Source organism: Oncorhynchus masou, unplaced genomic scaffold, assembly GCF_036934945.1.
Source record: "Oncorhynchus masou masou isolate Uvic2021 unplaced genomic scaffold, UVic_Omas_1.1 unplaced_scaffold_713, whole genome shotgun sequence".
NCBI lineage: Eukaryota > Metazoa > Chordata > Actinopteri > Salmoniformes > Salmonidae > Oncorhynchus > Oncorhynchus masou.
In genome coordinates this window covers 189,438-212,865 of record NW_027013598.1, presented here as the reverse complement: position 1 = coordinate 212,865, position 23,428 = coordinate 189,438, and the positions used below count along the sequence as shown (strand labels likewise).

General features: G+C 47.2%; 1 protein-coding gene across 1 annotated transcript in view; it reads right to left on the bottom strand.

The window, feature by feature from the left end:
* LOC135537145 (transmembrane protein 178B-like) overlaps positions 1–23,081 on the bottom strand; it is a 31,212-nt gene extending 8,131 nt beyond the window's left edge. The window contains exons 1-2 of the mRNA XM_064963345.1: positions 23,001–23,081; positions 21,435–22,347 (exon numbers count right to left, since the gene is read on the bottom strand). Of these exons, the coding sequence (XP_064819417.1) occupies positions 21,435–21,813 (379 nt within the window). The 5' untranslated portion in view covers positions 21,814–22,347; positions 23,001–23,081. The remainder of the gene's footprint in view (positions 1–21,434; positions 22,348–23,000) is intronic.
* Between the last annotated feature and the right edge of the window lie 347 nt (positions 23,082–23,428).

The following is a 23,428-nucleotide window of genomic DNA, read 5'->3' as shown; positions in this document are numbered from 1 at the left end:
CTAGGTCTGGTCTAAACTGAGCTAACGTTAGCTTCCTATCAGCTATACTATAACCATCACTAAGGCTAGGTCTGGTCTGAGCTAACGTTAGCTTCCTATCAGCTATACTATAACCATCACTAAGGCTAGGTCGCTTCCTATCAGCTATACTATAACCATCACTAAGGCTAGGTCTGGTCTGAGCTAACGTTAGCTTCCTATCAGCTATACTATAACCATCACTAAGGCTAGGTCTGGTCTGAGCTAACGTTAGCTTCCTATCAGCTATACTATAACCATCACTAAGGCTAGGTCTGGTCTGAGCTAACGTTAGCTTCCTATCAGCTATACTATAACCATCACTAAGGCTAGGTCTGGTCTGAGCTAACGTTAGCTTCCTATCAGCTATACTATAACCATCACTAAGGCTAGGTCTGGTCTGAGCTAACGTTAGCTTCCTATCAGCTATACTATAACCATCACTAAGGCTAGGTCTGGTCTAAACTGAGCTAACGTTAGCTTCCTATCAGCTATACTATAACCATCACTAAGGCTAGGTCTGGTCTGAGCTAGCTATACTATAACCATCACTAAGGCTAGGTCTGGTCTGAGCTAACGTTAGCTTCCTATTAGCTATACTATAACCATCACTAAGGCTAGGTCTGGTCTGAGCTAACGTTAGCTTCCTATTAGCTATACTATAACCATCACTAAGGCTAGGTCTGCTAGGTCTGGTCTGAGCTAACGTTAGAGCTATACTATAACCATCACTAAGGCTAGGTCTGGTTAGCTAACGTTTCCTATCAGCTATACTATAACCATCACTAAGGCTAGGTCTGGTCTGAGCTAATGTTTGCTTCCTATCGGCTATACTATAACCATCACTAAGGCTAGGTCTGGTCTGAGCTAACGCTATACTATAACCATTAAGGCATCCTATCAGCTATACTATAACCATCACTAAGGCTAGGTCTGGTCTGAGCTAACGTTAGCTTCCTATCAGCTATACTATAACCATCACTAAGGCTAGGTCTGGTCCGACACATGTTAAAGGGAATACCTAGTCAGTTACACAAGTGAATAAATACATTCAACATCTCTGCCGTACACCCTTTATGTGTTTCATGACTACGTCTATGTCCCTCCCCTTTAAGAGGTCTATCTATCCACGGAGACAGCTGCACTGCTCACAAAGTCTCTTCAGTCAAAACCGTCTCTCTCTCTCTCTTTCTCTCTCTCTCTCTGTCTTTTTCTCCTATATCTGTCTCTCTTTAAACAAGAAGGTCAGTCAGTCTTTTGGCTAGTTCAATCAGGGCTTGATCTCTCTCTCTATCTCTCTCTCGTGTGATCTAAGCTCTCGGATGAGCCATTGATCAAAGGAGAGGAAGAGGAGGAGGAGGAAGGTGGAATAAACAGGGTATTGGCAGGACACAGGGTGTCATCTGATGAGAGAGGTGGATTGTTATGTTAAATAAACTGTCTTTTATCCAAAAGACCTCAATTAGCCCCTGACTGTGTGGCCCATCAATACACTGGACACTGTGTAGAACTCGTTAACATTTAAACTCAATTAGGTAAATACTTATGGGCCCTAGACAGAGTAGTGTAGGGAAAGGCTCATGGGCCCTAGACAGAGTAGTGTAGGGAGAGACTGATGGGCCCTAGACAGAGTAGTGTAGGGAGAGACTGATGGGCCCTAGACAGAGTACTGTAGGTAGAGGCTGATGGGCCCTAGACAGAGTAGTGTAGGGAGAGACTGATGGGCCCTAGACAGAGTAGTGTAGGGAGAGACTGATGGGCCCTAGACAGAGTACTGTAGGTAGAGGCTGATGGGCCCTAGACAGAGTAGTGTAGGGAGAGACTGATGGGCCCTAGACAGAGTAGTGTAGGGAGAGACTGATGGGCCCTAGACAGAGTACTGTAGGGAGAGACTGATGGGCCCTAGACAGAGTAGTGTAGGGAGAGACTGATGGGCCCTAGACAGAGTAGTGTAGGGAGAGACTGATGGGCCCTAGACAGAGTAGTGTATGTAGAGACTGATGGGCCCTAGACAGAGTAGTGTAGGGAGAGATTCATGGGCCCTAGACAGAGTAGTGTAGGGAGAGACTGATGGGCCCTAGACAGAGTAGTGTAGGGAGAGACTGATGGGCCCTAGACAGAGTAGTGTAGGGAGAGACTGATGGGCCCTAGACAGAGTAGTGTAGGGAGAGACTGATGGGCCCTAGACAGAGTAGTGTAGGGAGAGACTGATGGGCCCTAGACAGAGTAGTGTAGGGAAAGACTCATGGGCCCTAGACAGAGTAGTGTAGGGAGAGACTGATGGGCCCTAGACAGAGTAGGGTAGGTAGAGACTGATGGGCCCTAGACAGAGTAGTGTAGGTAGAGACTGATGGGCCCTAGACAGAGTAGTGTAGGTAGAGACTGATGGGCCCTAGACAGAGTAGGGTAGGGAGAGACTGATGGGCCCTAGACAGAGTAGGGTAGGGAGAGACTGATGGGCCCTAGACAGAGTAGGGTAGGTAGAGACTGATGGGCCCTAGACAGAGTAGTGTAGGGAGAGACTGATGGGCCCTAGACAGAGTAGTGTAGGGAGAGACTGATGGGCCCTAGACAGAGTAGTGTAGGGAGAGACTGATGGGCCCTAGACAGAGTAGTGTAGGGAGAGACTGATGGGCCCTAGACAGAGTAGTTTAGGGAGAGACTGATGGGCCCTAGACAGAGTAGAGTAGGGAGAGACTGATGGGCCCTAGACAGAGTAGTGTAGGGAGAGACTGATGGGCCCTAGACAGAGTAGTGTAGGGAGAGACTGATGGGCCCTAGACAGAGTAGTGTAGGGAGAGACTGATGGGCCCTAGACAGAGTAGTGTAGGGAGAGACTGATGGGCCCTAGACAGAGTAGTGTAGGGAGAGACTGATGGGCCCTAGACAGAGTAGTATAGGTAGAGACTTAGACTGATGGGCCCTAGACAGAGTAGTGTAGGTAGAGGCTGATGGGCCCTAGACAGAGTAGTGTAGGGAGAGACTGATGGGCCCTAGACAGAGTAGTGTAGGGAGAGACTGATGGGCCCTAGACAGAGTAGTGTAGGGAGAGACTGATGGGCCCTAGACAGAGTAGTGTAGGGAGAGACTACGAATATAACACTTTCTACTAAAACATCTTATTCTACTAACATAACATGTTATTCTACGAATATAACATGTCATTCTATTAAGGAGGAGAGGAGAGGTGGAAAGATAGAGAGAGGGGGGAGAGGTGGAAAGATAGAGAGAGGGGGAGACGTGGAAAGATAGAGAGAGGGGGAGACGTGGAAAGATAGAGAGAGGGGGAGACGTGGAGAGATGGAGAAAGGGGGAGAGGTGGAAAGATAGAGAGAGGGGAGGAGAGGTGGAAAGATAGAGAGAGGGGAGGAGAGGTGGAAAGATAGAGAGAGGGGGAGACGTGGAAAGATAGAGAGAGGGGGAGAGGTGGAAAGATAGAGAGGGGGAGAGGTGGAAAGATAGAGAGAGGGGGCGAGGTGGAAAGATAGAGAGAGGGGGGAGGTGGAAAGATAGAGAGAGGGGGAGGTGGAAAGATAGAGGTAATAGTGTACATAGTGTATTAAAGGGTAGGTTGGAATCAGAGAGTGAATGTGTCTACATAGTGTATTAAAGGGTAGGTTGGAATCAGAGAGTGAATGTGTCTACATAGTGTATTAAAGGGTAGGTTGGAATCAGAGAGTGAATGTGTCTACATAGTGTATTAAAGGGTAGGTTGGAATCAGAGAGTGAATGTGTCTACATAGTGTATTAAAGGGTAGGTTGGAATCAGAGAGTGAATGTGTCTACATAGTGTATTAAAGGGTAGGTTGGAATCAGAGAGTGCATGTGTCTACATAGTGTATTAAAGGGTAGGTTGGAATCAGAGAGTGAATGTGTCTACATAGTGTATTAAAGGGTAGGTTGGAATCAGAGAGTGCATGTGTCTACATAGTGTATTAAAGGGTAGGTTGGAATCAGAGAGTGAATGTGTCTACATAGTGTATTAAAGGGTAGGTTGGAATCAGAGAGTGCATGTGTCTACATAGTGTATTAAAGGGTAGGTTGGAATCAGAGCGTGAATGTGTCTACATAGTGTATTAAAGGGTAGGTTGGAATCAGAGAGTGAATGTGTCTACATAGTGTATTAAAGGGTAGGTTGGAATCAGAGAGTGAATGTGTCTACATAGTGTATTAAAGGGTAGGTTGGAATCAGAGAGTGAATGTGTCTACATAGTGTATTAAAGGGTAGGTTGGAATCAGAGAGTGAATGTGTCTACATAGTGTATTAAAGGGTAGGTTGGAATCAGAGAGTGAATGTGTCTACATAGTGTATTAAAGGGTAGGTTGGAATCAGAGAGTGAATGTGTCTACATAGTGTATTAAAGGGTAGGTTGGAATCAGAGAGTGCATGTGTCTACATAGTGTATTAAAGGGTAGGTTGGAATCAGAGAGTGAATGTGTCTACATAGTGTATTAAAGGGTAGGTTGGAATCAGAGAGTGCATGTGTCTACATAGTGTATTAAAGGGTAGGTTGGAATCAGAGAGTGAATGTGTCTACATAGTGTATTAAAGGGTAGGTTGGAATCAGAGAGTGCATGTGTCTACATAGTGTATTAAAGGGTAGGTTGGAATCAGAGAGTGAATGTGTCTACATAGTGTATTAAAGGGTAGGTTGGAATCAGAGAGTGAATGTGTCTACATAGTGTATTAAAGGGTAGGTTGGAATCAGAGAGTGAATGTGTCTACATAGTGTATTAAAGGGTAGGTTGGAATCAGAGAGTGAATGTGAATGTGTCTACATAGTGTATTAAAGGGTAGGTTGGAATCAGAGAGGTAATAGTGTACATAGTGTATTAAAGGGTAGGTTGGAATCAGAGAGTGACTGTGTCTACATAGTGTATTAAAGGGTAGGTTGGAATCAGAGAGGTAATAGTGTACATAGTGTATTAAAGGGTAGGTTGGAATCAGAGAGTGACTGTGTCTACATAGTGTATTAAAGGGTAGGTTGGAATCAGAGAGGTAATAGTGTACATAGTGTATTAAAGGGTAGGTTGGAATCAGAGAGTGAATGTGTCTACATAGTGTATTAAAGGGTAGGTTGGAATCAGAGGTAGAAAGTAGGAGAGGAGAAAAGGAGAGAGAGAACAAGAGCACGGTACAGTCTGAGAGACACAGATAGACAATGAAAGCATGAGAGGAAGACAAGGACAGGAATACATAAGAAGTGGAGACTGTAAAAGAGTGGGAGATGGACAGAGATAAGGAAAGAGAGTCTTTTCCTCCCCAGCTGCTGCTGTCTTCTCCCTCTCTCCTTCTCCCTCTCTCTACCCATCTCCCTCTCTCCTTCTCCCTCTCTCCCTCTCCCTCTCTCTACCCATCTCCCTCTCTCCTTCTCCCTCTCCTTCTCCTTCTCCCTCTCTCTACCCATCTCCCTCTCTCCTTCTCCATCTCTCCCTCTCGCCATCTCTACCCATCTCCCTCTCTCCTTCTCCCTCTCTCTGTCTCCCTCTCTCTACCCATCTCCCTTTCTCCTTCTCCCTCTCTCCCTCTCCCTCTCTCTACCCATCTCCCTCTCTCCTTCTCCATCTCTCCCTCTCGCCATCTCTACCCATCTCCCTCTCTCCTTCTCCCTCTCTCCCCTCTCTCCCCTCTCTCCTTCTCCCTCTCTCTATCCATCTCCCTCTCTCCTTCTCCCTCTCTCCCTCTCCCTCTCTCTACCCATCTCCCTCTCTCCTTCTCCCTCTCTCCCTCTCCCTCTCTCTACCCATCTCCCTCTCTCCTTCTCCCTCTCTCCCTCTCCCTCTCTCTACCCTTCTCCCTCTCCTTCTCCTTCTCCCTCTCTCTACCCATCTCCCTCTCCTTCTCCCTCTCTCTACCCATCTCCCTCTCTCCTTCTCCCTCTCTCCCTCTCCCTCTCTCTACCCTTCTCCCTCTCCTTCTCCTTCTCCCTCTCTCTACCCATCTCCCTCTCCTTCTCCTTCTCCCTCTCTCTACCCATCTCCCTCTCTCCTTCTCCCTCTCTTACTCCATCCCTATCTCTACCCTCTCTTCCCCCTTCTCTTTCACTCTCGATCTCTCTCTCCCACTCTCCCCCCTCTCGCCCCTCTCTCCTTCTCCCTCTCCCCCTCTCTCCCCTCTCTCCTTCTCCCTCTCCCCCTCTCTCCCCTCTCTCCTTCTCCCTCTCCCTCTCTCCTTCTCCCTCTCTCCTTCTCCCTCCCTCTCTCTACTTGTACACTGTGTGATCTCTTAGAGCCAGAGATGGAGTGTAGAAATGTATTTTAGTTAACTGGGCAAGTCAGTTAAATCGGTTAATAAAAACAAAACAATAGACTTAATTAAAAAACAAAAAGCAAAGGACGTATGAGACGTGCCTTTCAAAACGTCAGAGACAGTAGAGACTGTCGAGTCAAAATGAGTCCCGCTGCTCTTCTACCGTTTAACTCAATCATTTACATTCAACACATTCTACCTACAGTATCGGCTTGGAGACGTACTGTTAGACGATAACAACAGAGCTCACTCATAGCACTCGGGCCAAAACATGGCTGTCTTTGATTGAAAATGCCCTTTTGATCTCTCTCCTGCTGTGTGTATCTGGGGGGTTATGTATTGCTGTTGGGCAGGTGAGGTGGTAGAGAAAAGAGAAAGACAGAATGAGAAGGTCGGGTGCCAGTGCTGTGACCATAGACACCAGTATTCATGTTTATATCGTTGGCTGTGGCAATAGCTGTCATGGTTGAGGTTGCTGGGTGCAACAGGCAGGGTCAGGAACAAGGTACAACAGGGCCAGGAACAAGGTACAACAGGGTCAGGAACAAGGTACAACAGGGTCAGGAACAAGGTACAACAGGGTCAGGAACAAGGTACAACAGGGTCAGGAACAAGGTACAACAGGGCCAGGAACAAGGTACAACAGGGTCAGGAACAAGGTACAACAGGGTCAGGAACAAGGTACAACAGGGTCAGGAACAAAGTACAACAGGGCCATGAACAAGGTACAACAGGGTCAGGAACAAGGTACAACAGGGTCAGGAACAAGGTACAACAGGGCCAGGAACAAGGTACAACAGGGTCAGGAACAAGGTACAACAGGGCCAGGAACAAGGTAAAACAGGGTCAGGAACAAGGTACAACAGGGCCAGGAACAAGGTACAACAGGGTCAGGAACAAGGTACAACAGGGCCAGGAACAAGGCACAACAGGGTCAGGAACAAGGTACAACAGGGCCAGGAACAAGGTACAACAGGGTCAGGAACAAGGTACAACAGGGCCAGGAACAAGGTACAACAGGGTCAGGAACAAGGTACAACAGGGCCAGGAACAAGGTACAACAGGGCCAGGAACAAGGCACAACAGGGTCAGGAACAAGGTACAACAGGGTCAGGAACAAGGTACAACAGGGTCAGGAACAAGGTACAACAGGGTCAGGAACAAGGTACAACAGGGTCAGGAACAAGGTACAACAGGGTCAGGAACAAGGCACAACAGGGTCAGGAACAAGGTACAACAGGGCCAGGAACAAGGTACAACAGGGTCAGGAACAAGGTACAACAGGGTCAGGAACAAGGTACAACAGGGTCAGGAACAAGGCACAACAGGGTCAGGAATGAGATAAATAATTAAGTTAACCAGCTCCAGCAACGGGAAGATATCTATGTCCTCTAGGCTACACACGACATCTCCAGTAAGAACAACACATAGTCACAAATCCACCTAAAACACAGGCAACATTCAGTGTATGTAACTGCAACAAGGAATATGGTAGGGTGAGGGGAAGGGAAAGGGAGGAATCACCCAAAGGCCACAATGCACTGCCAATCACGATCATAACAAATTAGAATTCAATTACTACCAATAAATCCATGAACGATTAACCCTAATCCCCACTAGTGGGTGTCTATTAGATCACCTCAAGCACGGGAGTCTCAGTAGCAGCAGGCTGTGGAGGGTTGGCTCGCCCTCACAGGGTGTCCAATTTAACTCCCCCAGTGGAGCCATGGGTTCCCCAGGGAGCATGGTAATCCAATCCCAGGCTTTCCTTAGGCCTCAGGTGGGAGGCTCTGGGGTAGACTGACGCTCAACCCATCTCTCTCTCTCTCTCTCTCTCTCTCTCTCTCTCTCTCTCTCTCTCTCTCTCTCTCTCTCTCTCTGTCTCTCTGTCTCTCTGTCTCTCTCTCGCTCTGGTTAGACAGCCCTGCCTCTGTAACTAGCTGGTTAGACAGCTCTGTCTCTGTAACTAGCTGGTTAGACAGCCCTGCCTCTGTAACTAGCTGGTTAGACAGCCCTGCCTCTGTAACTAGCTGTCTCTCTGTAACTAGCTGGTTAGACAGCTCTGTCTCTGTAAGGAGCTGTGTAGACAGCTCTGACTCTGTAACTAGCTGGTTAGACAGCTCTGTCTCTGTAAGGAGCTGTGTAGACAGCTCTGTCTCTGTAACTAGCTGGTTAGACAGCTCTGTCTCTCTGTAACTAGCTGGTTAGACAGCTCTGTCTCTGTAAGGAGCTGTGTAGACAGCTCTGACTCTGTAACTAGCTGGTTAGACAGCTCTGTCTCTGTAAGGAGCTGGTTAGACAGCTCTGTCTCTGTAACTAGCTGGTTAGACAGCCCTGCCTCTGTAACTAGCTGGTTAGACAGCCCTGTCTCTGTAACTAGCTGTCTCTCTGTAACTAGCTGGTTAGACAGCTCTGTCTCTGTAACGAGCTGTGTAGACAGCTCTGTCTCTGTAACTAGCTGGGTAGACAGCTCTGTCTCTGTAACTAGCTGGTTAGACAGCCCTGTCTCTGTAACTAGCTGGCTCTCTGTAACTAGCTGGTTAGACAGCCCTGTCTCTGTAACTAGCTGTCTCTCTGTAACTAACTGGTTAGACAGCTCTGTCTCTGTAACGAGCTGTGTAGACAGCTCTGTCTCTGTAACTAGCTGGTTAGACAGCCCTGTCTCTGTAACTAGCTGGTTAGACAGCCCTGTCTCTGTAACTAGCTGGCTCTCTGTAACTAGCTGGTTAGACAGCTCTGTCTCTGTAACTAGCTGTGTAGACTGTGCTAGGGAAAGCAGCACTAGTAGATACAGGATAGAATACCATTTAGAGTCTGACTCAGCTCCCTTCTACAACAGCTCTATATATCACACCATGGCTTGACAGAGACTCAAGAATATTAAGCAGTACATGGTTATGGAGGAGAGGAGAAGGAATGGAAGGATGGTGAAGGCTGTAGGGGATGGAGCGATAGAGGGAGGAGGACGTCGGATCTCAGATACCCTGGAGAGGGAAGTAGAGTGTCTGCTTCAGAATCATTAACAGCTGGAGCTCTTTTATAGACAGCAACGACAGTAAAGCTCCTCTGACATACTGACATCATTACCAAGCCTGTGAAGTCATCGACAAAGCACAGGGATCTGACCGTACACATAGAGTAGAACCAACCTCCCCATTCAGGTCAATGGTGGCATAGTGGGTGGACTGGTGAGCAGCCATACAGAGTCTCCCCATACGTTTCCATTCAAACTGCCCCGGTTAGAGGTTCCAGTTTCCAGTCAAACTGCCCGGGTTAGAGGTTCCAGTTTCCAGTCAAACTGCATGGGTTAGAGGTTCCAGTTTCCAGTCAAACTGCCTGGGTTAGAGGTTCCAGTTTCCAGTCAAACAGCCTGGGTTAGAGGTTCCAGTTTCCAGTCAAACTGCCTGGGTTAGAGGTTCCAGTTTCCAGTAAAACTGCCCCGGTTAGAGGTTCCAGTTTCCAGTTTCCAGTCAAACTGCCTGGGTTAGAGGTTCCAGTTTCCAGCCAAACTGCCCGGGTTAGAGGTTCCAGTTCCCAGTCAAACTGACCCGGTTAGAGGTTCCAGTTCCCAGTCAAACTGACCCGGTTAGAGGTTCCAGTTTCCAGTCAGACTGCCTGGGTTAGAGGATCCAGTTTCCAGTCAAACTGACCCGGTTAGAGGTTCCAGTTTCCAGTCAGACTGCCTGGGTTAGAGGTTCCAGTTTCCAGTTTCCATTCAAACTGCCCGGGTTAGAGGTTCCAGTTTCCAGTCAATCCGCCTGGGTTAGAGGTTCCACTTTCCATTCAAACTGACCCGGTTAGATGTTCCAGTTTCCATTCAAACTGCCGGGGTTAGAGGTTCCAGTTTCCAGTTTCCAGTCAAACTGCCCCGGTTAGAGGTTCCAGTTTCCAGGCAGACTGCCTGGGTTAGAGGTTCCAGTTTCCAGTTTCCAGTTTCCAGTCAAACTGCCTGGGTTAGAGGTTCCAGTTTCCAGTCAAACTGACCCGGTTAGAGGTTCAAGTTTCCAGTCAAACTGCCTGGGTTAGAGGTTCCAGTCTCCAGTCAAACTGCCTGGGTTAGAGGTTCCAGTTTCCAGTCAAACTGCCCCGGTTAGAGGTTCCAGTTTCCAGTCAAACTGCCCCGGTTAGAGGTTCCAGTTTCCAGTCAGACTGCCCCGGTTAGAGGTTCCAGTCTCCAGTCAAACTGCCCCGGTTAGAGGTTCCAGTTTCCAGTCAGACTGCCCCGGTTAGAGGATCCAGTTTCCAGTCAAACTGCCCAGGTTAGAGGTTCCAGTTTCCAGTCAGACTGCCCTGGTTAGAGGTTCCAGGTTCCAGTCTGGGACATTAGGTTGGATCAGGGCTGTACTGTGTTAGTCCTCCATTCATTAGCTTGCTAAGCACAGCAAGGTCTGAGGCCTGGTGCCCATTACTGCAGATGGCAGGTCATCAAGACTATGGAAGCTGCCTGAACAAACACGCACACACACACGCACACACACACACACACACACACACACACACACACACACACACACACACACACACACACACACACACACACACACACACACACACACACACACACACACACACACACACACACACACAGCCCCACACACACAGCCCCACACACACAGACGGACACACACACACAGCCCCTCACACACACACACACATACAGATGGACACACACACACACACACACACACACACACACACACACACACACACACACACACACACACACACACACACACACACACAGCCCCACACACACAGCCCCACACACACAGACGGACACACACAGCCCCTCACACACACACACACATACAGATGGACACACACACACACACACACACACACACACACACACACACACACACACACACACACACACACACACAGCCCCACACACACAGACGGACACACACACACAGCCCCTCACACACACACACACATACAGATGGACACACACACACACACACACACACACACACACACACACACACACACACACACACACACACACACACACACAGACCGTTACACAGACACATACTAATGGTGGACAGTAACCTCCGTCAAACGCCGGCCAATGCCAGGTGACTCCATAGCAACCACACGTCCACGCCATAGAACAGAGACGAGCTTCTTCTGCCAGAGAAGAGTTTACTCATGATTGATCAACAGAACGATGAATAAACATTTGGACATTGGGAATGAATGGTTTTACTCATACACAACAGTCATCTCTGAATATAGCCTGTAGGAATATCACATACGTTGATGTGTAGCCTAGTCTACAGACGAGACACAGTACCTTATTGTCTTTATAGTACACTACTGTAGACCAGGTCTCTATAGATGTATCCTAGTCTACAGACGAGACACATTACCTTATTGTCTTTATAGTACACTACTGTAGACCAGGTCTCTATAGATGTATCCTAGTCTACAGACGAGACACATTACCTTATTGTCTTTATAGTACACTACTGTAGACCAGGTCTCTATAGATGTATCCTAGTCTACAGACGAGACACATTACCTTATTGTCTTTATAGTACACTACTGTAGACCAGGTCTCTATAGATGTATCCTAGTCTACAGACGAGACACATTACCTTATTGTCTTTATAGTACACTACTGTAGACCAGGTCTCTATAGATGTATCCTAGTCTACAGACGAGACACATTACCTTATTGTCTTTATAGTACACTACTGTAGACCAGGTCTCTATAGATGTATCCTAGTCTACAGACGAGACACAGTACCATATTGTCTTTATAGTACACTACTGTAGACCAGGTCTCTATAGATGTATCCTAGTCTACAGATGAGACACATTACCTTATTGTCTTTATAGTACACTACTGTAGACCAGGTCTCTATAGATGTATCCTAGTCTACGGATGAGTCTGCACTCGTTGAAAAAAAAATAAAAGAGTTCCAAAAGTGTTCTTTGCGGAGGGATGAGGTTTCTACCAGGAACCGTTTTGATCTGAAGAACCCCTTTTTAAGAAGACAAATGGCTCTTTGCAAGTCGCTCTGGATAAGAGCGTCTGCTAAATGACTTAAATGTAAATGTAAAGGGTTCTACCTAGAACCTTTAACATTCTAATAAGTGTTTTGAAAGATAGGGTTCTTTGATGGTTCTTTGGAAGTCTAGAAGGATTCTTTGGAAGTCTAGAAGGATTCTTTGGAAGTCTAGAAGGATTCTTTGGAAGTCTAGAAGGATTCTTTGGAAGTCTAGAAGGATTCTTTGGAAGTCTAGAAGGATTCTTTGGAAGTCTAGAAGGATTCTTTGGAAGTCACACAAGTGGCTCAGGTAGTGCAGCTCATCCAGGATGGAACATCAATGCGAGCTGTGGTAGGAAGGTTTGCTGTGTCTGTCAGCGTAGTGTCCAGAGCATGGAGGCGCTACCAGGAGACATGCCAGTACATCAGGAGACGTGGAGGAGGCCGTAGGAGGGCAACATCCCAGCAGCAAGACCGCTACCTCAGCCTTTGTGCAAGGAGGAGCAGGAGGAGCACTGCCAGAGCCCTGCAAAATGACCTCCAGCAGGTCACAAATGTGCATGTGTCTGCTCAAACGGTCAGAAACAGACTCCATAAGGGTGGTATGAGGACCCGATGTCCACAGGTGGAGGTTGTGCTTACAGCCCAACACCGTGCAGGATGTTTTTCATTTGCCAGGGAACACCAGGATTGGCAAATTCGCCACTGGCGCACTGTGCTCTTCACAGATGAAAGCAGTTTCACACTGAGTACATGTGACAGTCTGGAGACGCCGTGGAGAACGTTCTGCTGCCTGCAACATCCTCCAGCATGACCGGTTTGGCGGTGGGTCAGTCATGGTGTGGGGTGGCATTTCTTTGGGGGGCCGCACAGCCCTCCATGTGCTCGCCAGAGGTAGCCTGACTGCCATTAGGTACCGATATGAGATCCTCAGACCCCTTGTGAGACCATCTGCTGGTGCGGTTGGCCCTGGGTTCCTCCTAATTCAAGACAATGCTAGACCTCATATGGCTGGAGTGTGTCAGCAGTTCCTGCAAGAGGAAGGCATTGATGCTATGGACTGGCCCGCCCGTTCCCCAGACCTGAATCCAATTGAGCACATCTGGGACATCATGTCTCGCTGTGGTTGCACCATAGACTGTCCAGAAGTTGGCGGATGCTTTAGTCCAGGTCTGGGAGGAGATCCCTCAGGAGACCATCCGCCACCTCATCAGGAGCATGCCCAGGCGTTGTAGGGAGGTCACACAGGCACGTGGAGGCCACACACACTACTGAGCCTCATTTTGACTTGTTTTAAGGACATTCAAAGTTGGATCAGCCTGTAGTGCGGTTTTCCACTTTAATTTTGAGTGTGACTCCAAATCCAGATCTACATGGGTTTATACATTTGATTTCCATTGATCATTTTGTGTGATTTTGTTGTCAGCACATTCAACTATGTAAAGAAAAAAGTACTTAATAAAAATATTTCATTCATTCAGATCGAGGATGTGTTATTTTAGCGTTCGCTTTATTTTTTTGAGCAGTGTATATATATATATGTTGTTTATTGTCATAAATAATACAGTTTTAAAGGCTAAAGAGGCTGGTGGAACCCTTCATAAAGGTGTATAGGTAGAAGCAAACAGGGGGTTCTTTGAAAAACCCTCTGCAAAGGGTTCTACCCACATTAGCACCAAAAAAGAAGTTCCTCTATGAGGACATACCAAAAAAACACTGGATGGTTTCTAGTTCGCAACCTTTTTTATGAAGAGTGTACACATGAGACTTTCATCTAAGTCGAAGGATGAGGTCTGAGTGAGTGTCCCTCTCTTCATAGTGAGGTAGACCTACAGGCTGGGGTGTAACAGTCTCTCTTCATAGTGAGGTAGACCTACAGGCTGGGGTGTAACAGTCTCTCTTCATAATGAGGTAGACCTACAGGCTAGGGTGTAACAGTCTCTCTTCATAATGAGGTAGACCTACAGGCTGGGGTGTAACAGTCTCTCTTCATAGTGAGGTAGACCTACAGGCTAGGGTGTAATAGTCTCTCTTCATAATGAGGTAGACCTACAGGCTAGGGTGTAACAGTCTCTCTTCATAGTGAGGTAGACCTACAGGCTAGGGTGTAATAGTCTCTCTTCATAGTGAGGTAGACCTACAGGCTGGGGTGTAACAGTCTCTCTTCATAGTGAGGTAGACCTACAGGCTGGGGTGTAACAGTCTCTCTTCATAATGAGGTAGACCTACAGGCTAGGGTGTAACAGTCTCTCTTCATAGTGAGGTAGACCTACAGGCTGGGGTGTAACAGTCTCTCTTCATAGTGAGGTAGACCTACAGGCTAGGATGTAACAGTCTCTCTTCATAGTGAGGTAGACCTACAGGCTGGAGTGTAACAGTCTCTCTTCATAGTGAGGTAGACCTACAGGCTGGGGTGTAACAGTCTCTCTTCATAGTGAGGTAGACCTACAGGCTGGGGTGTAACAGTCTCTCTTCATAATGAGGTAGACCTACAGGCTAGGGTGTAACCATCTCTCTTCATAATGAGGTAGACCTACAGGCTAGGGTGTAACAGTCTCTCTTCATAGTGAGGTAGACCTACAGGCTGGGGTGTAACAGTCTCTCTTCATAGTGAGGTAGACCTACAGGCTGGGGTGTAACAGTCTCTCTTCATAGTGAGGTAGACCTACAGGATAGGGTGTAACAGTCTCTCTTCATAGTGAGGTAGACCTACAGGCTAGGGTGTAACAGTCTCTCTTCATAGTGAGGTAGACCTACAGGCTAGGGTGTAACAGTCTCTCTTCATAGTGAGGTAGACCTACAGGCTAGGGTGTAACAGTCTCTCTTCATAGTGAGGTAGACCTACAGGCTGGGGTGTAACAGTCTCTCTTCATAATGAGGTAGACCTACAGGCTGGGGTGTAACAGTCTCTCTTCATAGTGAGGTAGACCTACAGGCTAGGGTGTAACAGTCTCTCTTCATAATGAGGTAGACCTACAGGCTGGGGTGTAACAGTCTCTCTTCATAGTGAGGTAGACCTACAGGCTGGGGTGTAACAGTCTCTCTTCATAGTGAGGTAGACCTACAGGCTGGGGTGTAACAGTCTCTCTTCATAGTGAGGTAGACCTACAGGCTGGGGTGTAACAGTCTCTCTTCATAATGAGGTAGACCTACAGGCTGGGGTGTAACAGTCTCTCTTTATAATGAGGTAGACCTACAGGCTAGGGTGTAACAGTCTCTCTTTATAATGAGGTAGACCTACAGGCTAGGGTGTAACAGTTTCTCTTCATAGTGAGGTAGACCTACAGGCTAGGGTGTAACAGTCTCTCTTCATAGTGAGGTAGACCTACAGGCTAGGGTGTAACAGTCTCTCTTTATAATGAGGTAGACCTACAGGCTAGGGTGTAACAGTCTCTCTTTATAATGAGGTAGACCTACAGGCTAGGGTGTAACAGTCTCTCTTCATAGTGAGGTAGACCTACAGGCTAGGGTGTAACAGTCTCTCTTCATAATGAGGTAGACCTACAGGCTGGGGTGTAACAGTCTCTCTTCATAGTGAGGTAGACCTACAGGCTAGGGTGTAACAGTTTCTCTTCATAGTGAGGTAGACCTACAGGCTAGGGTGTAACAGTCTCTCTTCATAGTGAGGTAGACCTACAGGCTAGGGTGTAACAGTTTCTCTTCATAGTGAGGTAGACCTACAGGCTAGGGTGTAACAGTCTCTCTTCATAATGAGGTAGACCTACAGGCTGGGGTGTAACAGTCTCTCTTCATAGTGAGGTAGACCTACAGGCTAGGGTGTAACAGTCTCTCTTCATAATGAGGTAGACCTACAGGCTGGGGTGTAACAGTCTCTCTTCATAGTGAGGTAGACCTACAGGCTAGGGTGTAACAGTCTCTCTTCATAGTGAGGTAGACCTACAGGCTGGGGTGTAACAGTCTCTCTTCATAGTGAGGTAGACCTACAGGCTAGGGTGTAACAGTCTCTCTTCATAATGAGGTAGACCTACAGGCTAGGGTGTAACAGTCTCTCTTCATAGTGAGGTAGACCTACAGGCTGGGGTGTAACAGTCTCTCTTCATAGTGAGGTAGACCTACAGGCTGGGGTGTAACAGTCTCTCTTCATAGTGAGGTAGACCTACAGGCTAGGGTGTAACAGTCTCTCTTCATAGTGAGGTAGACCTACAGGCTAGGGTGTAACAGTCTCTCTTCATAATGAGGTAGACCTACAGGCTAGGGTGTAACAGTCTCTCTTCATAGTGAGGTAGACCTACAGGCTAGGGTGTAACAGTCTCTCTTCATAATGAGGTAGACCTACAGGCTAGGGTGTAATAGTCTCTCTTCATAGTGAGGTAGACCTACAGGCTAGGGTGTAACAGTCTCTCTTCATAGTGAGGTAGACCTACAGGCTAGGGTGTAACAGTCTCTCTTCATAAAGAGGTAGACCTACAGGCTGGGGTGTAACAGTCTCTCTTCATAATGAGGTAGACCTACAGGCTGGGGTGTAACAGTCTCTCTTCATAGTGAGGTAGACCTACAGGCTAGGGTGTAACAGTCTCTCTTCATAGTGAGGTAGACCTACAGGCTGGGGTGTAACAGTCTCTCTTCATAGTGAGGTAGACCTACAGGCTAGGGTGTAACAGTCTCTCTTCATAATGAGGTAGACCTACAGGCTGGGGTGTAACAGTCTCTCTTCATAGTGAGGTAGACCTACAGGCTAGGGTGTAACAGTCTCTCTTCATAGTGAGGTAGACCTACAGGCTAGGGTGTAACAGTTTCTCTTCATAGTGAGGTAGACCTACAGGCTAGGGTGTAACAGTCTCTCTTCATAGTGAGGTAGACCTACAGGCTAGGGTGTAACAGTCTCTCTTCATAGTGAGGTAGACCTACAGGCTGGGGTGTAACAGCCTCTCTTCATAGTGAGGTAGAACTACAGGCTAGGATGTAACAGTCTCTCTTCATAGTGAGGTAGACCTACAGGCTGGGGTGTAACAGTCTCTCTTCATAGTGAGGTAGACCTACAGGCTGGGGTGTAACAGTCTCTCTTCATAGTGAGGTAGACCTACAGGCTAGGGTGTAACAGTCTCTCTTCATAATGAGGTAGACCTACAGGCTGGGATGTAACAGTCTCTCTTCATAGTGAGGTAGACCTACAGGCTGGGGTGTAATAGTCTCTCTTCATAGTGAGGTAGACCTACAGGCTGGGATGTAACAGTCTCTCTTCATAGTGAGGTAGACCTACAGGCTAGGATGTAACAGTCTCTCTTCATAGTGAGGTAGACCTACAGGCTAGGGTGTAACAGTCTCTCTTCATAGTGAGGTAGACCTACAGGCTGGGGTGTAACAGTCTCTCTTCATAATGAGGTAGACCTACAGGCTAGGGTGTAACAGTCTCTCTTCATAGTGAGGTAGACCTACAGGCTGGGGTGTAACAGTCTCTCTTCATAATGAGGTAGACCTACAGGCTGGGGTGTAACAGTCTCTCTTCATAGTGAGGTAGACCTACAGGCTGGGGTGTAACAGTCTCTCTTCATAGTGAGGTAGACCTACAGGCTAGGGTGTAACAGTCTCTCTTCATAGTGAGGTAGACCTACAGGCTGGGGTGTAACAGTCTCTCTTCATAGTGAGGTAGACCTACAGGCTGGGATGTAACAGTCTCTCTTCATAGTGAGGTAGACCTACAGGCTGGGGTGTAACAGTCTCTCTTCATAGTGAGGTAGACCTACAGGCTGGGATGTAACAGTCTCTCTTCATAGTGAGGTAGACCTACAGGCTGGGATGTAACAGTCTCTCTTCATAGTGAGGTAGACCTACAGGCTGGGATGTAACAGTCTCTCTTCATAGTGAGGTAGACCTACAGGCTGGGATGTAACAGTCTCTCTTCATAGTGAGGTAGACCTACAGGCTAGGGTGTAACAGTCTCTCTTCATAGTGAGGTAGACCTACAGGCTGGGGTGTAACAGTCTCTCTTCATAGTGAGGTAGACCTACAGGCTAGGGTGTAACAGTCTCTCTTCATAGTGAGGTAGACCTACAGGCTAGGGTGTAACAGTCTCTCTTCATAGTGAGGTAGACCTACAGGCTAGGGTGTAACAGTCTCTCTTCATAGTGAGGTAGACCTACAGGCTGGGGTGTAACAGTCTCTCTTCATAGTGAGGTAGACCTACAGGCTGGGGTGTAACAGTCTCTCTTCATAGTGAGGTAGACCTACAGGTTTGGGTGTAATGTGATAACCACAGCTTCCTTATATTTTGTGGATAGGAGAGTCGTGTTTTCAGGGGTCTGAGTCTCCCTCCTCATAGTGTATTAGGACTGGCCTAGCACACAAGACAGGAAGTGGTGACATCATCATTTTTTACAGTGTGAGGGTCCGGAGGATATAGCATCCCACGGGGTGGGGGGTAGACACACACACAAAGGCAGGCACACACACACACAAAACAGAGAGAGAGGTAGAGACAGAGAGAGGGGTAGAGACAGAGAGAGAGAGAGGGACACAGAGAGAGGTAGAGACACAGAGGGAGGTAGAGACACAGAGAGAGAGAGAGAGAGAGAGAGAGAGAAAGAGACACAGAGAGAGAGGTAGAGACACAGAGAGATAGGTAGAGACAGAGAGAGAGAGGTAAAGACACAGAGAGAGGTAGAGACACAGAGAGATGTAGAGAGAGAGAGAGATGTAGAGACAGAGAGAGAGAGAGAGAGAGAGAGAGAGAGAGAGAGAGAGAGAGAGACAGAGACAGAGAGAGAGGGAGAGACACAGAGAGAGAGTTAGAGACAGGGAGAGGTAGAGACAGAGAGGTAGAGACACAGAGAGAGGTAGAGACAGGGAGAGGTAGAGACAGAGAGGTAGAGACACAGAGAGAGAGAGGTAGAGACAGAGAGAGGTAGAGACACAGAGGAAGAGAGACAGCTTTAGGTAGAGACACAGAGAGAGAGAGGTAGAGACACAAAATGGGACAAACACCAAATTGAGACTCTGCACGCAGAATTCTGCAAAAATATCCCTGTGTACAACGTAGAACAACAAATAATGCATGCAGAGCAGAATTAGGCCGATACCCACCAATCATCAAAATCCAGAAAAGAGCCGTTAAATTCTATAACCACCTAAAAGGAAGCGATTCCCAAACCTTCCATAACAAAGCCATCACCTACAGAGAGATGAACCTGGAGAAGAGTCCCCTAATCAAGCTGGTCCTGGGGCTCTGTTCACAAACACAAACACACCCTACAGAGCCCCAGGACAGCAGCACAATTAGACCCAACCAAATCATGAGAAAACAAAAAGATAATTACTTGACACATTGGAAAGAATTAACAAACAAAAAAGAGCAAACTAGAATGCTATTTGACCCTACACAGAGAGTACACAGCGGCAGAATACCTGACCACTGTGACTGACCCAAAATTAAGGAAAGATTTGACTATGTACAGACTCAGTGAGCATAGCCTTGCTATTGAGAAAGGCTGCCGTAGGCAGACATGGCTCTCAAGAGAAGACAGGCTATGTGCTCACTGCCCACAAAATGAGGTGGAAACTGAGCTGCACTTCCTAACCTCCTGCCCAATGTATGACCATATTAGAGAGACATATTTCCCTCAGATTACACAGATCCACAAAGAATTCGAAAACAAATCCAATTTTCATAAACTCCCATATCTATCCATCACAGCAGCAAGATTTGTGACCTGTTGCCACGAGAAAAGGGCAACCAGTGAAGAACAAACACCATTGTAAATACAACCCATATCTATGCTTATCTATTTTATCTTGTGTCCTTTACCATTTGTACATTGTTAAAACACTGTATATATGTATAATATGAAATTTGTAATGTCTTTATTGTTTTGAAACTTCTGTATGTGTGATGTTTACTGTTAATTTTTATTGTTTATTTCACTTTATATATTCACTGTATATATTATCTACCTCACTTGCTATGGCAATGTTATTAACACATGTTTCCCATGCCAATAAAGTCCTTGAATTGAATTGAATTGAGAGGTAGAGACACAGAGAGAGAGGTAGAGACACAGAGAGAGGTATAGACAGAGAGAGAGGTAGAGACACACAGAGAGAGAGGTAGAGACACAGAGAGAGAGAGACAGCGAGAGGTAGAGACACAGAGAGAGAGGTAGAGACAGAGAGAGAGGTAGAGACACAGAGAGAGGGAGAGGTAGAGACAGAGAGAGAGGTAGAGACACACAGAGAGAGAGGTAGAGACACACAGAGAGAGAGACAGCGAGAGGTAGAGACACAGAGGGAGAGGTAGAGACACAGAGAGAGAGACAGAGAGAGGTAGAGACACACAGAGAGAGACAGCGAGAGGTAGAGACACAGAGGGAGAGAGATAGCAATAGGTAGAGACACAGAGAGAGAGAGAGACACAGAGAGAGAGACAGCGAGAGGTAGAGACACAGAGAGAGAGAGACAGCGAGAGGTAGAGACACAGAGAGGTAGAGACACAGAGAGAGACAGCGAGAGGTAGAGACACAGAGAGAGAGGTAGAGACACAGAGAGAGAGAGACAGCGAGAGGTAGATGTGAGAATGGGAGCCGTAGTTACAGCAAGCAGCAGGCCTACTACCATCTAGTGGATCAGAGCTTTGTGTTGCCATGGTGCATCAGCCTCAAATGATAGCCTGTACTCTCCTCCTACAACATGACACACACGACTCAGCTGAAGGACATTTGAAATCCAGCATTACAGAGGTGGTGGTGACGTATCTCTATCTTACCATGCTCTCTCTGAGAGAGATAGTGACTTGAGGAACTTGAATAATATGATTCTTCTGAAGCCTAATTGTCTAGCCAGGGGCTTGTGAAGAGCCCAACGAACCACGGTCAACCAAAACAAACTATTTCATAATTTGCCAATATGAGCAATATTCATAGTGGCTTGATGTTTGGTTAGGTAAACACACAGACTACACACAGATAGACTCCCAGTATGTAACAGTAGACCTACTGTCTTATTGTATACAATGATGTTTGGTTAGGTAAACACACAGACTACACACAGATAGACCCCCATTATGTAACAGTAGACCTACTGTCTTATTGTATACAATGATGTTTGGTTAGGTAAACACACAGACTACACACAGATAGACTTCCATTATGTAACAGTAGACCTACTGTCTTATTGTATACAATGACGTACTGTATTATACGTTTCCTCTCTCTTACCTTTGCGAATGAGGTCTTCTGTGTCCTGGTCGAAGCCCAGTCGGTGGCATTTGCTCCACAGTCCCATGTTGGTGGAGTTGTACTGCCTGCTACACTCGTCCGCGGCGGACATAGCGAACAGCTGCCTTCTGTTCCGGGCTAGGAGCAGCTTGTCCTCCCAGCGGTCCAGTCTGGAGCGGCTAGCCCGCAGAGGGAGGCTGTTGTTGGGGATGTAGATAAAGCCTGGGTTCTTACGGCTGGAGAAGCTCCGACAGCGCTCCCGATACCTCCGCGCGTCAGTCTCGTACCAGTGGTCGGAACAGATCGCCACTGCTAGCATTCCTAGGGCGCACAGAGAGAGGGACAGGCCGGCGTAGAGCAGTAACTTCCCTGCAGCCATGCTCGGTTTCTCTGCTTTTCTCAGAGCCACCGCATCAGCACCACCAGCCTATGGACAGCTCCTCTGCTCTCCTCTCCTCGCGCTCTCGGTCTGTCGCTTTGTCAGTCAGCACAGCGCTGCTACGGCTACAACCCACCTCCAACGAATCAGTTTACATCTCCCCTTGGCGCCGATAGCAAGACCATCATCGAGGTTACAACCATGAGCAAATAGAATTTAAGTCTAGGTTGCAAATCATAAAATTCGTTGAATCTACCGAATAAGGCAAGGTCCTTGCTGTAAAATAGTGTTCCGTTCCGTTCTTTCCTGCTGTACGGGAGAGAGTGATCTGGAGAGAGTGATCGGGAGAGAGGGAGCGAGCAGCTGCAGCTGTTCGGATGCTGCCTCGACGAGTGAAAAGATGCTGATCTCACTCCCCGGCTCTCAGCAACCCTCCATCTGCTGCGATTAGGCGGAATGGGGCGAGACAGCAACAAACGTCCACGCAGAACACAATAGTTTTTTTTCCAAAGCGTTTCAGTTCGAGTCGAAAACCTACAAAACCAGAGAAACAAGGAATATTATTCACCTGAACAAGTGAGATCCCACTTTTAGCATGAGCTCGAATGTTTACAAGAGCATGCCATTGCTCTTGTTGTAGGCTATTCTGTAACAGGCCACGCTACAATGTAATCTCCCCCCAAAATTAAACGTTATGCTTGCTGGGTGTTCAGTGATGTTTTTGTCGTGCAATGTGCACATGAAAAGGTCATGTTTTGTTGTCAGTCAAAAGACCTTAGCATGCAGTCACCCCCCCCCCCCCCCACCCCCTGCCATCCCATCTGGACTAAAAGGGCTGGCGATACGTGAATGTAGAGCCGCCAAATTATCTTAATTTTCCTCGGCCTAAATAATAGGGATATGACCTCATCCAGGACGCACCGTAACACAATCACTCATTGTCAAATTAAACCGCACAACGTCTGTCGTTCAAAAGGAAACGTCCCCAATAGATATTTAAAAAAAATACGTTGCTTCATTACCATAATAAATGTACATAAGGTAATTCAACATGAATATCCAAATGACCGTGACAAGACAATCAATTACATGCGGTTGAATACGTCTCTATGTCCATCAGGCTCAACTCAAATAGCTACATCACATCAGTGTGTGACTCGAGGAGGGATGGACGCGCATCAACTCACCGCTCAGAACGACGCGACTTCGGCGTAGCTTTACGTTCCAATGGGATTATTTAAAACTCTACGTTCCAGATGTCTTCAAACGTTCAGTAACCGGAACAGGCTAAAGTTTCGCCTTCGAATATGAATTGCACAGAGAGACTCTGATCCCTGCTGCACTGGGCGACGTGGACCGGAGCCAGGAAGCGTTGCGTAAAGATGTTATTTGACGCGGCAGATGTCGCCGTTGGGATTAACTCCTCAGAGGATATATATATATATATATATATATATATATATATATATATATATATATATATATATATATATATATATATATATATATATAAAACAATATGCGTTATCGTTACTGTCGAGTTTAAAACCCCTCTGGCAGTTAGGCTCCTAACGCATTCAGACTAGTGTGGACGGTCTACAGCGGTGACGTCATG